Below are 15317 nucleotides of genomic sequence, written 5' to 3' on the forward strand. Positions count from 1 at the left end.
CTGACTGGCCGACTAGTATGAGTAACTTCTGACTGACAATTTACTGATCAACTGACTGACTGGTCCCTGGGAACACCGAGAGTAATGATTTATAAGTTTAAACTGTGGTAAAGTGTTCACCCCACACTATTTACGCCCCCAACCCACCTACGCACCCTTCCCACCCACGTCCCACCCATTTACACAAAGTAGGCAATCAGTTTCCAGCCACGTAATACTGCGGGATGAAGGAGGTGGGTGGGATGGTGGGCTGTGGGCAAGGGTGGGCAGACAAATGAATCAGGGTAGGGCCCACAGGAAACCCATTGAAGGGGTGTTGTGGGTTGGAGACATTGCCAGTGGGTGGAAGGCTCTGGCAGGGATTGGATGTGAGGGTGGGATGTGGGTTTGAGAAGGCAGGGTGTGGTATGTCAGTGAGGGGAGGAAAAGGGTTGGTGAAACTTGGGTGGGAAGTGGATGCACAGTCCTGGGTTGGGTTGGATGGGCATATGAGGGTTGGGTATGGGTGGGTGAGAGTTGGGTGGCCAGAGGGTGATAGGTCCTGGGTATGTGGGTGGGAGAGAGAGGGGTGGGAGCGGGCTGGTGCCTTGCACTGCCGGCTGGGTTGCGGGTGACTAGCTGGCGGTCGCATCAGTGGATGGGGGCGCGTACAATGTGGTTGGGTGCGACGTATTGGTACCCCACTCCAGCCATGCCCAGTCCAGCTGTCTCCATCGCTATCCTGGAACAGATGGCCACTATCAATTTGCGCCACTGTCCCCTAACATGCAATGCTTCTCTAAATGTAAAGCTCTAGCACAACTGAAATTTCTCCAAAATTATAATACTACATATGTCAAGAACTACCGAAATTTCCCAAATTCCTCATTCCTGTTGTAATTATCATTTCTTAAATAATCAACCTTTTCCTGTAGCTTCTACATAGTGTATTCTATAAATGAGTTAAATTTTACTATAAAAACCATTTTAAAATTCAAACTGAACTTTAATTACTATCATGAAGGAGAATGTACTGGTATTGTTAAATAGACACTTAGAAAAGAATCCATTGTGTTTATATCTGTCTAAATTTCCTTACTCTAAGACAATTACTCCACAATTTTTGGAAGAGGATTGCTGCTTGTATATCACACCCATATTTTCAGAAACTGGAATGCCTCTTGTATATCATTCTAAGATTGTGATTGATAATACAACCTTAACATACTATTCCCTAAAACTGTTATAGAGATTACTGTATTTAGTGGCAAATTCTTTATCAGTTACTGTATTTTGCCATTCATTAAATATCATTCTATTAACTTCAATACTAAATCACTCATACACTAATGTTCTACTCAAAATCAATGTTCTTGGTAATAAGTAACAAGGCTGACAAATGATGAAAACCTGAAATTATCTGATGTTATATCCTCAAAATACATTTCAATTACTTTCAGAAACCTGCAACATTACTCTGAAAAGAAAAGAAAATTAATCACAGTATAAGCATTCTATAATTTAAATATTTTGTTCTACAATCTACTGACTTTACTTAGCTAATGGGGCAGGAAAGGATTAGGCATTAAAATATACTTCAGAGAAATGCAATGAGGATACACTATCACAACATCAAATATATTACTGAGCAGCAGCAACTTTGAACTACAATATCTTCCACAAAACTTGTTCATGGACAAACTTATAATCATGGTCACAGTGTACAATACAAAACGGTACAGCACAGATGAATATATTGGGAGTAGGAAAGGATATGCTTGGGTACAATAAAACCTCACATTATTTTAATATGGATCAAAACTGGCAATTCTAGATAAACAAATAGTGTCCCTTTTATGATTACACCTTGTTGAAATTAGGCTTACCTCAGCTTCATGTGGGAATAATGGTCATGATGATTAAGAAATAAGAAAATTTCCTGGCAAACAAATGCATCAAAAGTTATCCAATACAAGCCATTACAGGTACAGTAACTACTTCACTCCAATCATGTATTATCAAATTTTAATTGGGCAACCAACAGTCCATTTTTTCCAGCTTGGGAAGGGCCTTCCGCAATGAAGGGGAAAATGGAGTTATACCTAATCCCTACAAATTAAAAAATCTGTTGAAACTAAATGAAATCATATAAAATGATATATATATATATATATATATATATATATATATATATATATATATATATATATATACACACACACACACACTCTTTAATCACATTCTTCATTGGTATTTCATTATTGCTACTTCCCAACAATTCTATTCACCTTAGGAAAGAGATTTCTCCAAGTCAGTTACATGTAGCTATCACTGACCTCTCCACTACAGAAAGTCTTTCCAAACAAAAATAAATCATCAGAATACATCACCTGTTTCAAGAAGCCAAGAAACCAAACTATGAAAAGCTTCACAGCATCGCAAAGTATACACGTGCCTTGAGGTTTTATGGTACCCTATGCATGACTGGAGGTGCTAGTGGGAGGGGGACTTACCTGTGCTGATGTGCCGAGGGATCAAGAGGAAGCGGCAGGTGTGAACTTTGAGGCCAGGAGAAGTTTGGGGGTTCTCTCATAGCTAACCTCAGCATTTCTAACCTTCTTTTTTTATACCCAGCACCCTTCAGCAGTCTCTACTCTTTTGACTTGGGTAGTTTTGCATTATGGTTATTATTACATTTCTCTGTGAATTACTGTGGGATGTAGGACTGATCAGCTGGTCAAGACATTTTAGGCAGTACGAAATATATTGCTAAGATGGATGCAATTTTTATTAGGCAATACTGACCATTGTATGATTCAGCAAATAAGAAAACTGTTGATCTGAAAAATTTTGCCATTAAAAAGTCTAGGTGAAGGGTTTAGAGGTGATTTTGCTCCACCAAGTATCAGAAACTGTCAAGCCAAGTAAAGTCAAACTCAGATCTAATATGAAACCGTCAAGAAAATACGTTATCTCAGTCAAAAACATAAATCACACCAAACTGACCAAAACTACCTCACAGATTCTGGCTGTGAAATCATATAAAAAAGTCATTATCATAAAAAAATCATCTAATTACTGCCGAAGGGAACCAGTTGCTCGACCACTCAGGAGGGAAGTTGGTAGAGGATGTGGCAGGATCTTCACAATGTTGGTAGTTGTGATGGAGGACTGGGAATGTGGCTGAGGCTTCACATTGTTGGTAGTTGTGGCACAGGGTTCAGGATGTGGCAGAGGCTTCGCAGTGTTGGTACAGGGTTCAGGGTGTGACAAGAAGCTTCTCAGATGTTGGTAATTGTGGTACAAGGTTCAGGATGAGGCTTCACAATGTTGGTTGTTGTGGTACTGGGTTCAGGATGATGCTTCACAATGTTGGCAGTTGTAGTAGAGGACTGGGGATGTGGCAGGAGGGCAGGAAACTACTCAGTGGTGGTAGGCAGGTTGTGGTAGAGGACTGGGAATGTGCCAAGAGGATTCTCAATGCTGGTAGTTGTGGTACAGGGTTCAGGATGTGTCAGAGACTTTGCAATGTTGGCAGACAACTGGGTAAGGGACAGGGGGCCCCTTAAATATTGGTAGTAATGGTACAGGGTGATGATAGTGGTGGTGATGGGTAGTGAGATGTGGTTATGGTGGTGGTGACAGGATGGGAGAGAGAACTCTGCTGGGTAGGTGAAGGAAAGGATTGGAATGAAAGGCGGGTTTCTTCCTCAAACGTTTACATATTGTTTAATATCTAGTGGAAGAAACATCGACATCTTGAGCTTACGATGGAACACTGTATCATCTAAAGACAATTAACTTATTGCAAAACTGTACAAGTCATACAATTTCCATGACAAAAAGGGAGGAATAAAAATAAAAAGAGGAGCTTTGTACCCACACGAACTGCTTCAAGGAAAATACACATTTAAATATGTATTAATGCCATTATCCTAAGTGACTAAGACCGAGCTGTCACAACCACACTGGCTCGGGACGCTGCTAACAATATGGGGCAGAGATCTGGCAACAGAGCAAGGCTGGGCCTGGGACACTAACTAAAACTCTGCCTTTCCGGCTAAAGGGGATCACATGTCTAAACTTTTTGGCTATGACTGAGAAACTTATGCCGAGCCTGTCACCAGATAAGCCACGTTTACTGACAAGAGTAACCATGCTGACTATTACAAGAAAACTAAGATATTATTAATGGTATTATTACTCTATCATTATTAATAAGAAAATTGTGACAATGCAAATATGCCTTCCTCAGCATCTGCTTGATGCTTTATAAAAAACAACAGGAAACAAATAGTCAATTGTCCTAACTGATATGTTTTGTTGAGGAGGCATGAGGCAGCAGGGCAGCTCCAGAGAGCCGCTCTGCCGCCCCCGCCCCTGCCCACAGCCCCACCCGGGGGTCCCACAGGACCCACGGGTGGGGGGGTGGGCAGCCCGTCAGATCTGAGGAGTGGGGTGGGCGGGGCGGGCCGGGGCCGGGCCGGGACACAGGAGAGGACGCCGGGGGTCGTGGTGGTAGTGGTGGTGTGGTGGTGGTAGTGGTGGTGAGGACAGGACACTCTGCGGCGGGGGGGAGCGGGAGGAGGTCTAGTAGGGAGCGAACTTGCTGCGTTTGTTCTCCTTGGGGGAGCCATTACTGGGCTGGACTGAGGCTTGGGCGCGCAGCTTGGGTTGGTAGCCCTTGGTGTGGCGCGAGGCCGCGGCCAGACCGGCCAGGCCCTGGGAGGATTCTGGGGCCAGCAGGGATGTGAGGGAAGTGAGGCCCTGCAGGCCGGTGAGGGAGGACAAGGCGTTGAGGGCCTGAGGGTTCTTGAGCAGCTGGGCCAGAGGGATGGCACTGGGGCTCAGGCCCGACCCAGACCCAGAACCAGACCCGCCCTTACTTACATCCAGCTGGGCCTTGTGCAGTTCCATGCTGGGGGAGACAAGGGGCCGCACGGTTATGACTGCTGTCTGGCGCGGTGGCCGGCACCCCCCACCCCGCCCTCGCCCTCGCACCGCCGCCACCGCCGCCCCACGCCACCGACCGCGCTACACCCACCACTACTGCATCTTCTCCACGCTGGACAGGGAAGCACAGTCCATACGTCAACACCAGAATCGTGAGGAAATGATCAGGTATTAACATGTATAAGATTTAGTACTCTCTCTGGATCCCCACATCAGTAATTTTAAATTTAGGCATCTTTAATTAGTACTTTAATTGCAGATGTAAGAAAGAGCCAATACTTATACAGTATACAAAAACATGCTTGGGAGGTACTTTTGTGTAATATAAATATAAATATATATATATACACTATAAATTTAATTCGAATATGAACTTCGCACGATCGACAACGATGTACTGTATCTCAATCACCAGCTCTTGGCCTTTTCGTTCCTTCTGTGCTCTTCTGCAGCGAGTCCACACGCGTCATGCCATTTCCTCTATATTAATTTAAAAGTAACGTCCAGTACCGACAATCGTGGGAACTTCAATATTCGACACAGTCGCTGGGTCTTGAATACACAAAAGACCAAAATGTGGCAATAACTGAGGCCACACCCACTTACAGCTTCTCTTTATTATATTCTTAACTTTACTTTATATATATATGGAGAGAGAGACTATAAACTCTTTAAGATCCATTACGAGAAAGGCACCTCCCAGTAAATATCCACACGATCAATGACCGGTATTCTGACCAGTCGAGAGGTTATTTGACGAAGGCGTTTATCCGAATGTTCCACTCGCGCACGTTCAGCATGTCACTTTCCCTCCAGCGGATATTATGGTGTTCGGATAGGTTGGGTGGGATGGGGCGGCCGATAGGGCGGAGGGACGGGGATAGGGGGCTTAGGGTACCAGGATTAGGATTTCAAAGGATCAGGGAGAATAGACACGGCCCACAATAAAGGATAACAAGGATACAAGGATATTGTTGAGAGGCTGGATCTTTCTGCCCACACTCGGATGCTGGATATAACTGGGGGAATGATGGATTAGGATGTGACATTTGGATAAGGTTGATATGGGAGGAGAAGGATGACTACAGCAGAAGAAGTATAGATAACTGTCAACTTTCACTACAGAAGCTTACCCTAGAGGAGAGGAAATGACAGAATAAGGAAGTATATACTGGAGAGAGAGAGAGAGAGAGAGAGAGAGAGAGAGAGAGAGAAAATGGGTGAAAAAAAAAAAAAAAGGGATGAATGTTAATAACAGAAAGCAATGGACTGAAGTGAAATAAATATACTAAAAGTGAATGAACGAATACTGACATAACTAAAGCACAGGAAACTTTACTGACCAAACAGTAGTGGAAGTTTAAAAGAGAGAAACATCAGATAAATGACAGAGAACAGAGCATGAGATGGTAAGGAAGATGGAAAATTAGCCACATTCTAACTTAAAAGTCCTGTGTTGACAGAGAGAGAGAGAGAGAGAGAGAGAGAGAGAGAAAGAGAGAGAGACTGTAAGCATTGTACAAAGGCCTTACATGTTCTTTAAATATATATATCTATATATATATATATATACTGTATATATATACAGGTTTATGAGAAATATGCATATGGAAAGGACATCAGTATTGAACATGAGAATTAAAACCAGAGAAAAAACAAGAAAACTGGTTTTGTCGTGTTACATAATTCTCTCAGAGGCTGGAAAGAAAAATAAAAGCAAAGAACATTGGTTAAAATCATAAAAGCATGTAGCAGAAATAAATATAATAATAATTACAAACATTCCAAGCAGATGGGCAGCAAGAAAATGCATGCAAACAAAAAGAATAAGGTATGTGAGGTGAAAATGAGGTATAAAAAATTAAATCACAAGAGGAAGGCAAAGAGATGGAAGAGAAGGAAATGAATAATGAGTGGAAACTAAAACAATATCTTCAAATTATGCTGCATATATCACAACAAGCTTTACTCCCTTGAACCAATGACATCTTTTTTATTTTAATCAAGCTGCTACTATACTATTTCATCCAACCAGAGAAGGATCTCCAGTCACAAGGTACCAGTTAAGGCTATCCAACTCTTCTACTTCACCCTCTCCTAAGCTGAAGAAAACCATCTGGAGGTAGCATGAATATGCCAAATAATATCACTGTGCAGCATTGATCCATTTCACAAATGTTTTACTGTTAGGGTTTATTTATGCTGGTTTCGTTCGATCATATTTGGCTTAGGGGGCTGAAATCATGTATCCTACTGATGGGGAATAATGAAGGCTGTATTTAACTTAACTGTGGCTTAGAGAAAGCAACTACCTTGCCCCATGTGCAAAAATACATGAATTTTTCAAGTTTCTCCAACTGAGACTTTGGCTATACTAGAACACAATGAATGTGGTGTAGTAATTTTTAGACTGATATGTTCCATAGCTTTGTCATTAATTTCCTTAAATTAGGTATTTTTTTACAAGCCATAAGATATATACAGTATTTCATTAATATATAGACTACTTTTATACGTATGAGATGGAAGATGGTGTGCTGAAATGAGTATACAATTTTCCGGGTCAATATCTTCTGTACTTTAGATGTACAAAGACCAATATGCACTGAAAATTCTGTTTTCACTTTTCTCTACTATGCCATGTTGCAAACAGCGCTACATACTTAACTAAGGTATATCACAGTTTATGGGTTGACCTCAGTTTGAAAAATCTATCCTTGGCTGAGTAAAACTGCTGAATTTTATTCAGCTGGCCAGTAAGTCTGGAGCTAGCAAGAATGTAATCATCATAGTTCCAGGGTTAAGTTCAAGTGATGCCAGAGAGAGAGAGAGAGAGAGAGAGAGAGAGAGAGGGAGGGAGGGAGGGAGGGAGGGAGGGAGGGAGAGAGAGAGAGAGAGAGGGAGGGAGGGAGAGAGAGAGAGAGAAATACAGCCAATTCATATTTATAAATAGGTTTTATAAGCATCTTAACCCCTTTTGTACAATAACAGAATTTTCCCTTCACTCCTGCTTCCTCCTTTCTGACAATTTTATTCAGCTTTAATTGGTACTTTCTGACCTGAGAGCGGTCAGATAAAGAATGATAAAGAATACATGAACCTCTTCATGAGAAGATATCTTTCCAAAACCGAAAGAAAAAAAGAAAAAAGTCATCTGTCTATAGCATGAATCAAAGAAATACGACAAGAAAGAGAAATAAAAATTCCATCTTAACCCTCTGAAGGTCATGTCTACGGCTTTATTCCGGTTAAAGCTAGACTTTTATTTTTCTATTTATTTACTTTTTCTATGGTGGGACTGAATCATAAAGGGCACAATAACAAACTCTTTCGTCAGAATATCTGAAATTTACTTCTAATTTTACTCATCTTAAGGAGAACTTTTTCAAACTGTATGAGTTGAATATTCTTTTACTGCGACATATTTTAAAGTACAATGATATCAGGAGACACAAAGAATATAAATGATATAAGCTAGTCACCATTAATCCTCATGCTTGGGACTACTCTAGAACTTTATTTTAGCTAATGCCTGATGATTTTAGTCTGCTTTGAGCCAGTTATAAGAATCTTTCTTTTAATGGCATATTAACCAAACTCTTCAGCATTCTATTCCACCTAACACCAGCTAATTTTATTCAACTCCGTCAAAAGCTCTTGAATGTTAAAAGGGAAGAAAAACAGCCTACTGGTTAAGGATTATTCAACTTTACACATCTAAAATAGCCGAATGCCTAATATGTATGTACATTTGCCACAGGATATCTTTTTAACTCTATTCTTGCCATCACCACACCATCTTATTACGCTAAGGAGACACTTTTTAGACTTGAGGTGTTACATACAGTACTGCCTTCATTCATCCCTTCACCATAGTGTCTCCCACATGCTGAGGAAGTCAAATGCAGGTTGCAATAATAAAACAAAAAAATACAGAACATTATTTAGTTGGCACAATTTGCCCATTGTACTGCTCATTTGGGCTGCATGTTACAATTACAATTATTTGCTCTGCTTTATCCTTGCTCCAACCACATTACTGTACTTCATTCAGCTTGGGAATGGCCTCTAGAAGTGAAGTCATTAACCCTCAGAGCCTGGGTTAATCTTTTACATTACTGCCATCTCCTGACATGGCATTTAGTTGCTAATGAAATAACAGCTATTCCTCACTAATGTTGCTTTGAAATACTTTTTTTTTGCTTTCAATCCAACTATCACACCTCTTCTTCAAACTTGCTCGTGATTTGTCACACACCCTCTTTTTGTTTTCTCTCTCCATGGCCCTGAAGCATGTGTATAGTAATTAATGCTATTTCACAAATGAGCAGTTTGCGGGCACACATCCTTTAATTTCACAGTGACAACTAAGTCATTATTTCAAAGCTGAATAAAATTACCAGCAGATACTGAAAAAAAAAAAAAAAAAAAAAAAAAAAAAAATCATAACTACAGTACATCATCTTAATGGCTTCCAATCTCTCTCATCTCGACAAAACTGTCTGATATTAGCCTAAATCAAATGTACCTAGCCTCACCAGAAGTGGAGAAAGGGTTCCAATACTTTTTGAAGCCTCTGATTGCTAGAAATGCTCTTAGTTGAACAAAATTTTCTTGCATTAGCCTGAATAAAACACCTGAGTGTACCAATGGAAAAAAAAAAATTAAACAACGCTGTCATCTTCTACAGTCACCCTTTGTGAACAATCTAGATATACTAATTACCACTGACGGGAATAGCGCAACATATCTCAAATCTGTACCAATCAAACCATCAATAATTATTCTGATAAACAGCAATGTCAGACAATGTTACACTAAGAAAAGAGTTCTTTAAAAATAAACATATTTTCCATACTGTTTGTGCATAACTGCGCATTAAAATGAAGAAAAGAGAAAATGTGAAAAACAGACATATTAGAAAGGAGACAAAAAAATTATAATATAAAAACAAGCATTAACCCTCTCATGGTCTGAACAACTCCAGAACAGTCTGCTCTTCCATCTAAAGCCAGATGATTTTAATTCAGCTGAGTCAGTCACAAGAGCCTGAGAGTGTTAGTGACTATACACTAAATTTTAAGAGAGCCACGCACGCACACACTCACGCATTTAAACAGACTGTGGAAAAACCAACACATCTAATCTATGTCTTCCTAAGAAAAAAGCCAAGGCAGGGATGGGCACAGAAAAAGAAATAAAGTAAATTACCTCCCCCTGCAACCAGTGACACTTGTTTAAGTTGATTCTTGCCACCATCAGACAGTTTTACTCGGTTTAGGAGATATTTTGAGCAAGAGGGGATAGATAAAGCTTACACTAACCCCTGCAAGTTGCTACACACTTCCTAAGTTGAGTAAAACCATGAAGTAGCAAGAATAATTCAGTTAAATGTCTCAAATTCTTACTACCATCAGGCAAATTTACCCAGCTTTGGAGATATTTTGAGTTAGAGGAGTTAGATACAGCCTTAGTTAATCCCTTCACTACTCAACAGCTTTTCATAAGTGAATACAATAGTCTCCGAGTAGCAAAAATACATCAGAATGTCATCTGATCCAAGGAGCTAAACAGTAAGACTATATAGATAAGCACAGAGGAGAGTAAAAATCACATTGGGGGAAGAAGGATTTAAGGATGCGGACTTACCAAGGTTTACGACACCCCCCCCAACACCCACCCACTAGCGACTGGGTGGGAGGAGCTAGTGGGTGGGAGAACACGCGCACACACGCCCCCTCAAACATGCCCACCACCACACATTTTGGACGCACCGCACACAGAAACCACACACTGATTTGTTAGGAGTGATGAAGGTGGGAAAGAACCATTTGTTGCATGTTTTTGAGGTTAATCAGTGCCAAATCAATACTGTATGATGCTAACTGCCTAACATATGCTAAAATATACTCATGAGATATAATTTCTCTTCACCTTTCACCCCTACCCTTAGCTAGAGGAAAGTCATGGCCAGGGTTTCACAATGAACAAAGACCTGCTGTTGTGTGTTAAGGTGGGAGTTTGAACTTTCCCAGACTACATAAGGAACTTGTCACAACAACACTAACTTGTGCTACACAGAAAAACTTGAACCTACCAACAACAGGCCTGTGTTTGGTGCTAAATCCTAGCTTAGACTTCCTTTCTGAATAAATTAAGGGTAGAGGGTGTGCTGAAACTGTGCTCAAAAGTGTACAATTAATCCTTCAACCAAAAGATGAAATTTTTATGTTATTCTTGCTATCTCCAGATTACACTATTCTACTTGGGAAAGATCTCTTGTAATGCAGGAATTGATGAGGGTTCCATCCAATCTCTCCAGTTTTTAGTCATTCCTAAGCCAAATAAATAAAACTCTGAAGGTAGCATGAATGAAATATAAAGTACATCTTCAGCCTGAAGTGAATTTATTAAATGAGCTTAATACCTGAATAACCTCAAATGGTAGAATGGCAGAACAGAACAGCAGTGGGTGGAGAGGCCACGACTGTGTGAACAGCCATAAAGGGGTGATCCTTGTGCGGTGGGGGCAGTAAGGGAGGGTGTGGGTGTGGGCTGAGGGTAGTGTGGGGACCAGAAGGAGTGGTGGTTGTGGTGGTGATGGTGAGGAATACAGGAGAGGGACTTACCAGGGGAGATATGGAACTGCACTCAAGGCCCAGGTACAGGTACAGTGAGTCCTTCATTATAAGTACCCTTTTGGATATTTTTTTTTTTTTAACAACTAAGACCTCAGCAAATTATAAGTACCCTTTTGGACATTTTTTTTTTTTTTTAACAACTAAGACTTCAGCAAATTAAAAGAAAAATTGCCTACTGATGCCCCAGTGCTACCTATGATACATTTCCCCAATTGTAAAATAATAGTAATAATAAAATCATCCCTTACTTATAACGAGAATTATCGGGTCCTCACTATATCGTCTTTTATTAAGTCTTTATCTGTTAGTAACCCATTCAATTTGGGGTCTTTCCCCCCCCCCCACTTTATTCTTGTCAACTGAGAATTTCATTCAGCTTAAGGTATACTGTTCAAATGAGAGGGGTTTGATAAAACCGTAATAAACTCTAATATGAAAGGCCTCTCCAAAGTTGAATAAAATCATCAGGCAGCAGCAAGACTAAACTGAAAGGATGTCACTCAGATTCACAGCGTTAATTTGAGCAAATTACAAAAAGGTTGCCTATCAAGGTTCCACTGCTACCTACAAGCTGATTTACCAGCTTCCCCAAATCTAGAGCACCTATTTAATGAAAAAGTTGTGGTAGTCAGTCCTTACTTAAAGAGTATGACGTGTTCTGGCTAAGTGCAGCTTTCAGTGAAAAATGCTTCTGCTTCATGACATGTAAAATGCATAAAAAATTCAAATGAGTCCTCAAAACAACTTGATGTTGCATTAGATGTAACATGACATAAAAAAAGGTATTAAATTATCCACTTAATAATCAAACAACATAAAGGAGGACATGCTCTATTACAGAATACATCCCTAACATATGAGGACTGCCTCTACTGGACAGTAAATGCACCATTTCAACAGTAAATAGTGACAGCCAATCCCATATTACCCCCTTTGAGGTGTATGGGTCCAAGGTTAGGCTACCACAGTTCAGTACAATTAAGGGTAGATGACTGGCCTACTACCCTTGATGATATTATATTACAGAAAAACCTCCAACCACTTCTTACGATTGAAGTTATGCAAGGCCTTCACTCTAATGGGAGCATTGTAAACCTATTTTACAATCTGTATGGCTAGCTGATCTGAAGGAATTACTATACTACATCTTTACTGATCTGAAAAAAACTTCCTATATCCTTCAGTTCAGTTGAAAACCAAGCATTGTAATACAAGAGGGCTGATTTGACTATTGTACGCTTTCTCAGGCAGGACAAATATCCTATCCTTTTTCAGTCCAACTGATGACCATGATTACTAAGATAAGAGAACTATCTGACTTTAGTACATTTCCCCTAACCAGTCAATGATCACTAACCCCTTCCAGCTTAACTCATGGCTAAGTATTGTCACATGAGAGGGGTTGATTTGGCTATAGCAATTCTCATCTAATATAACGAAGATTCCTAATCCCTTCCAAATCAGCTGAGGGCCAACTGTGATCAGACTGGATAGCTGATCTGACTAGTTAAAAAGCACATTCAATCCTATCTCACAACTACGGCTCAAATACTATACAGCTGCAAAAAGAACCTGTGCAGGTCTAACACATTTTGGGAGGATGACTGATCCTTTTAGTTTTATTCTTGCTACTGTCAAACTATCATTCAACTCAACCCTTTCAGTACAGTCTTTATTTTCTTTGCTATCTCAAGATTTGTTTAATTAGCTCGGAGAGCTCTTGTACTGGGGATGATGATGGAATTTGTTTCCAACTATTCATACTACCATATGTTCTTAAGCTGAATGCTATCATCCAGTGGTAGCAAGAACAATACAATGAAGAAGTCATATCAATACAAAGGATGAAAATAATCCAAAGTAATTAAAGAGATTGTATCAAATACGTTCATTATGAGAGTTCTTCTCGAATATTACTAAAATCAACGGACAATAGCAAGAATAAACAAATCATCTTAATGAACTGGTTTAACAGGTTTATATACAGACAATAGCAAAGGTATTCTACAGCTTTGCAAGAAGTTGCTGAATGTTTTGGATTCCATGAAGATATAATATTGCTGTCACTACACTTTTACAGGATGTTTCTAGTTTGAAAAGATCATCACATGAGTAAAGGTAAATGGAATTTTTCATATACCTTCAGAACAGGATACAGGTGACCTTTTTTTGCTTTGGGATGAAAAAACTATCTTTACTGAAACAAGTTAGGACTGAAAGTATCCAGGATAGTCCCCTCCCCCAAAAAAGGGGTAAGGATAATGGATATTTTTCTTCCCAGTATACAATGTGACTTGAAGATCACCAAGTGTATCTCTTCTTAGAAATGGGAAATGTAAAGGAGTTTTCACTTTCTCCTTTGATGATTTTGGGGTTGGGGAGAGTGGAGGTCCATTACATGTGGAGGTAGCTTTGAGATAGCTGATATTTTTTTTCCTCCTCCAGGTTTAACAGATGAATTAGCAACAAGTCTTTCGAGTCCAGTGTATGCTAAGGGTAATTTCGGATTGGGGAAAACAATGAGAGCCGAGGATAAGATACTGGGGTTAGGATAAAGGATAACTTCAACTTCCAGGAGCATTTCTTTACCTCCAGCAAACTTATCTGCAAGGATCCTGCTTGTGTACCTGTGTCCATGGGTATTTGAGGTGATGGAAGAATCACACACACACAATGAAAAAAGTAGTTTATTGAGAGGATAAAACTTTCATCTTCTGAATAAACAACATTACCATATGTGGGTATGACTCCTATCTGAATAATTCATGGCACTATATATTGAAAATACAATGTAGGTACTCTTCCCCCATCATAGTCTGGCCATCATTTAGAGATCTATGATAGGGCATATATGTTTGAGGCTGGTTTCCTAGAAGGGGAGTGAGACAAGGGAGAGCAGGTGGGACATCCTGCCTCCCTTCCATCACAGAGATGGTGAGAAAAACAAAGGGGATACGTACCTTGTAAACATTAGTAGATGCCATTAGGAGCGCACAGATCTCAGAGTACTGCGGAAAACAGACCCAACACGCGTCAAGGCAGGAGTCAGCAGGCGGTTGTGCTTACGTCACTCACAAAACAAAGACTATCTAAGACAACAACCAAAACAGAAAAAAAAAAAAAACTATCCTGTATTAAAACAAAATTAATACAGAATGAACAAAAAATGTCCATAGTTTTATTAAAATGTGCATTCATTATTAAGAGAAAAAAAATAACTGATGACCTGTGACGTGGCAAGCACAACCCTCCACTCAACCCCAAATAAAGTTAGCCTAGAATCTCTGGCCAAATGAAACAACATAAAAAAAAAGCTTGTTACTGTCCACAGATCACCTCTATAAAAATGTAAAACTTGAGTAGTACAGGTGCAATACCAGGGAGAAATAATTTGTAATATACTCAGGTGCATACTGTATCTGAAAAAAAGGGTGAAGGGTGAAGGGAAGTATAGGATGAGGAGGAAAGGGGAAAATGAAACTGAGAAAACTGCATAAAAATGGGGAAGGACAGTAGGAGACTGGGAGAATGAGATGGGCTTTATACTTAAATAACTAAGAAAGTCAGAAGTCTTAAGATGGGAAATTCCTTCATGATATTCTAAGAACACAGGTGCAACGCTGTGATGATATTCTAAAACATTTGGTGTGACAGGAGATATGAGGAGGGAGATAAAAAAAAAATGTTTGCTAATTTGAGGAGGGGGGGGGGGGAAGGGCTGAATAACATGGAGGGGAGGGGAAA

General features: G+C 40.0%; 1 protein-coding gene across 3 annotated transcripts in view; it reads right to left on the minus strand.

The window, feature by feature from the left end:
• Positions 1-3698: 3698 nt before the first annotated feature.
• The window catches only part of mub (poly(rC)-binding protein mub), a 159972-nt gene continuing 148353 nt past the window's right edge, over positions 3699-15317 (minus strand). The window contains exons 10-11 of one of the 3 annotated variants that reach the window (XM_080278929.1): positions 14534-14581; positions 5028-5044 (exon numbers count right to left, since the gene is read on the minus strand). In XM_080278929.1, coding sequence (XP_080135055.1) covers positions 14557-14581 — 25 coding nt within the window. In that variant the 3' untranslated portion in view covers positions 5028-5044; positions 14534-14556. Of the gene's footprint in view, positions 4898-5002; positions 5045-14533; positions 14582-15317 lie in introns of those variants that run through there. The other 2 variants (XM_080278906.1, XM_080278972.1) reach the window with 2 other exon arrangements.

This window comes from Coenobita brevimanus, chromosome 1 (genome assembly GCF_032717465.1).
Source record: "Coenobita brevimanus isolate Jiangsu-jjx chromosome 1, ASM3271746v2, whole genome shotgun sequence".
Taxonomy (NCBI): Eukaryota; Metazoa; Arthropoda; class Malacostraca; order Decapoda; family Coenobitidae; genus Coenobita; species Coenobita brevimanus.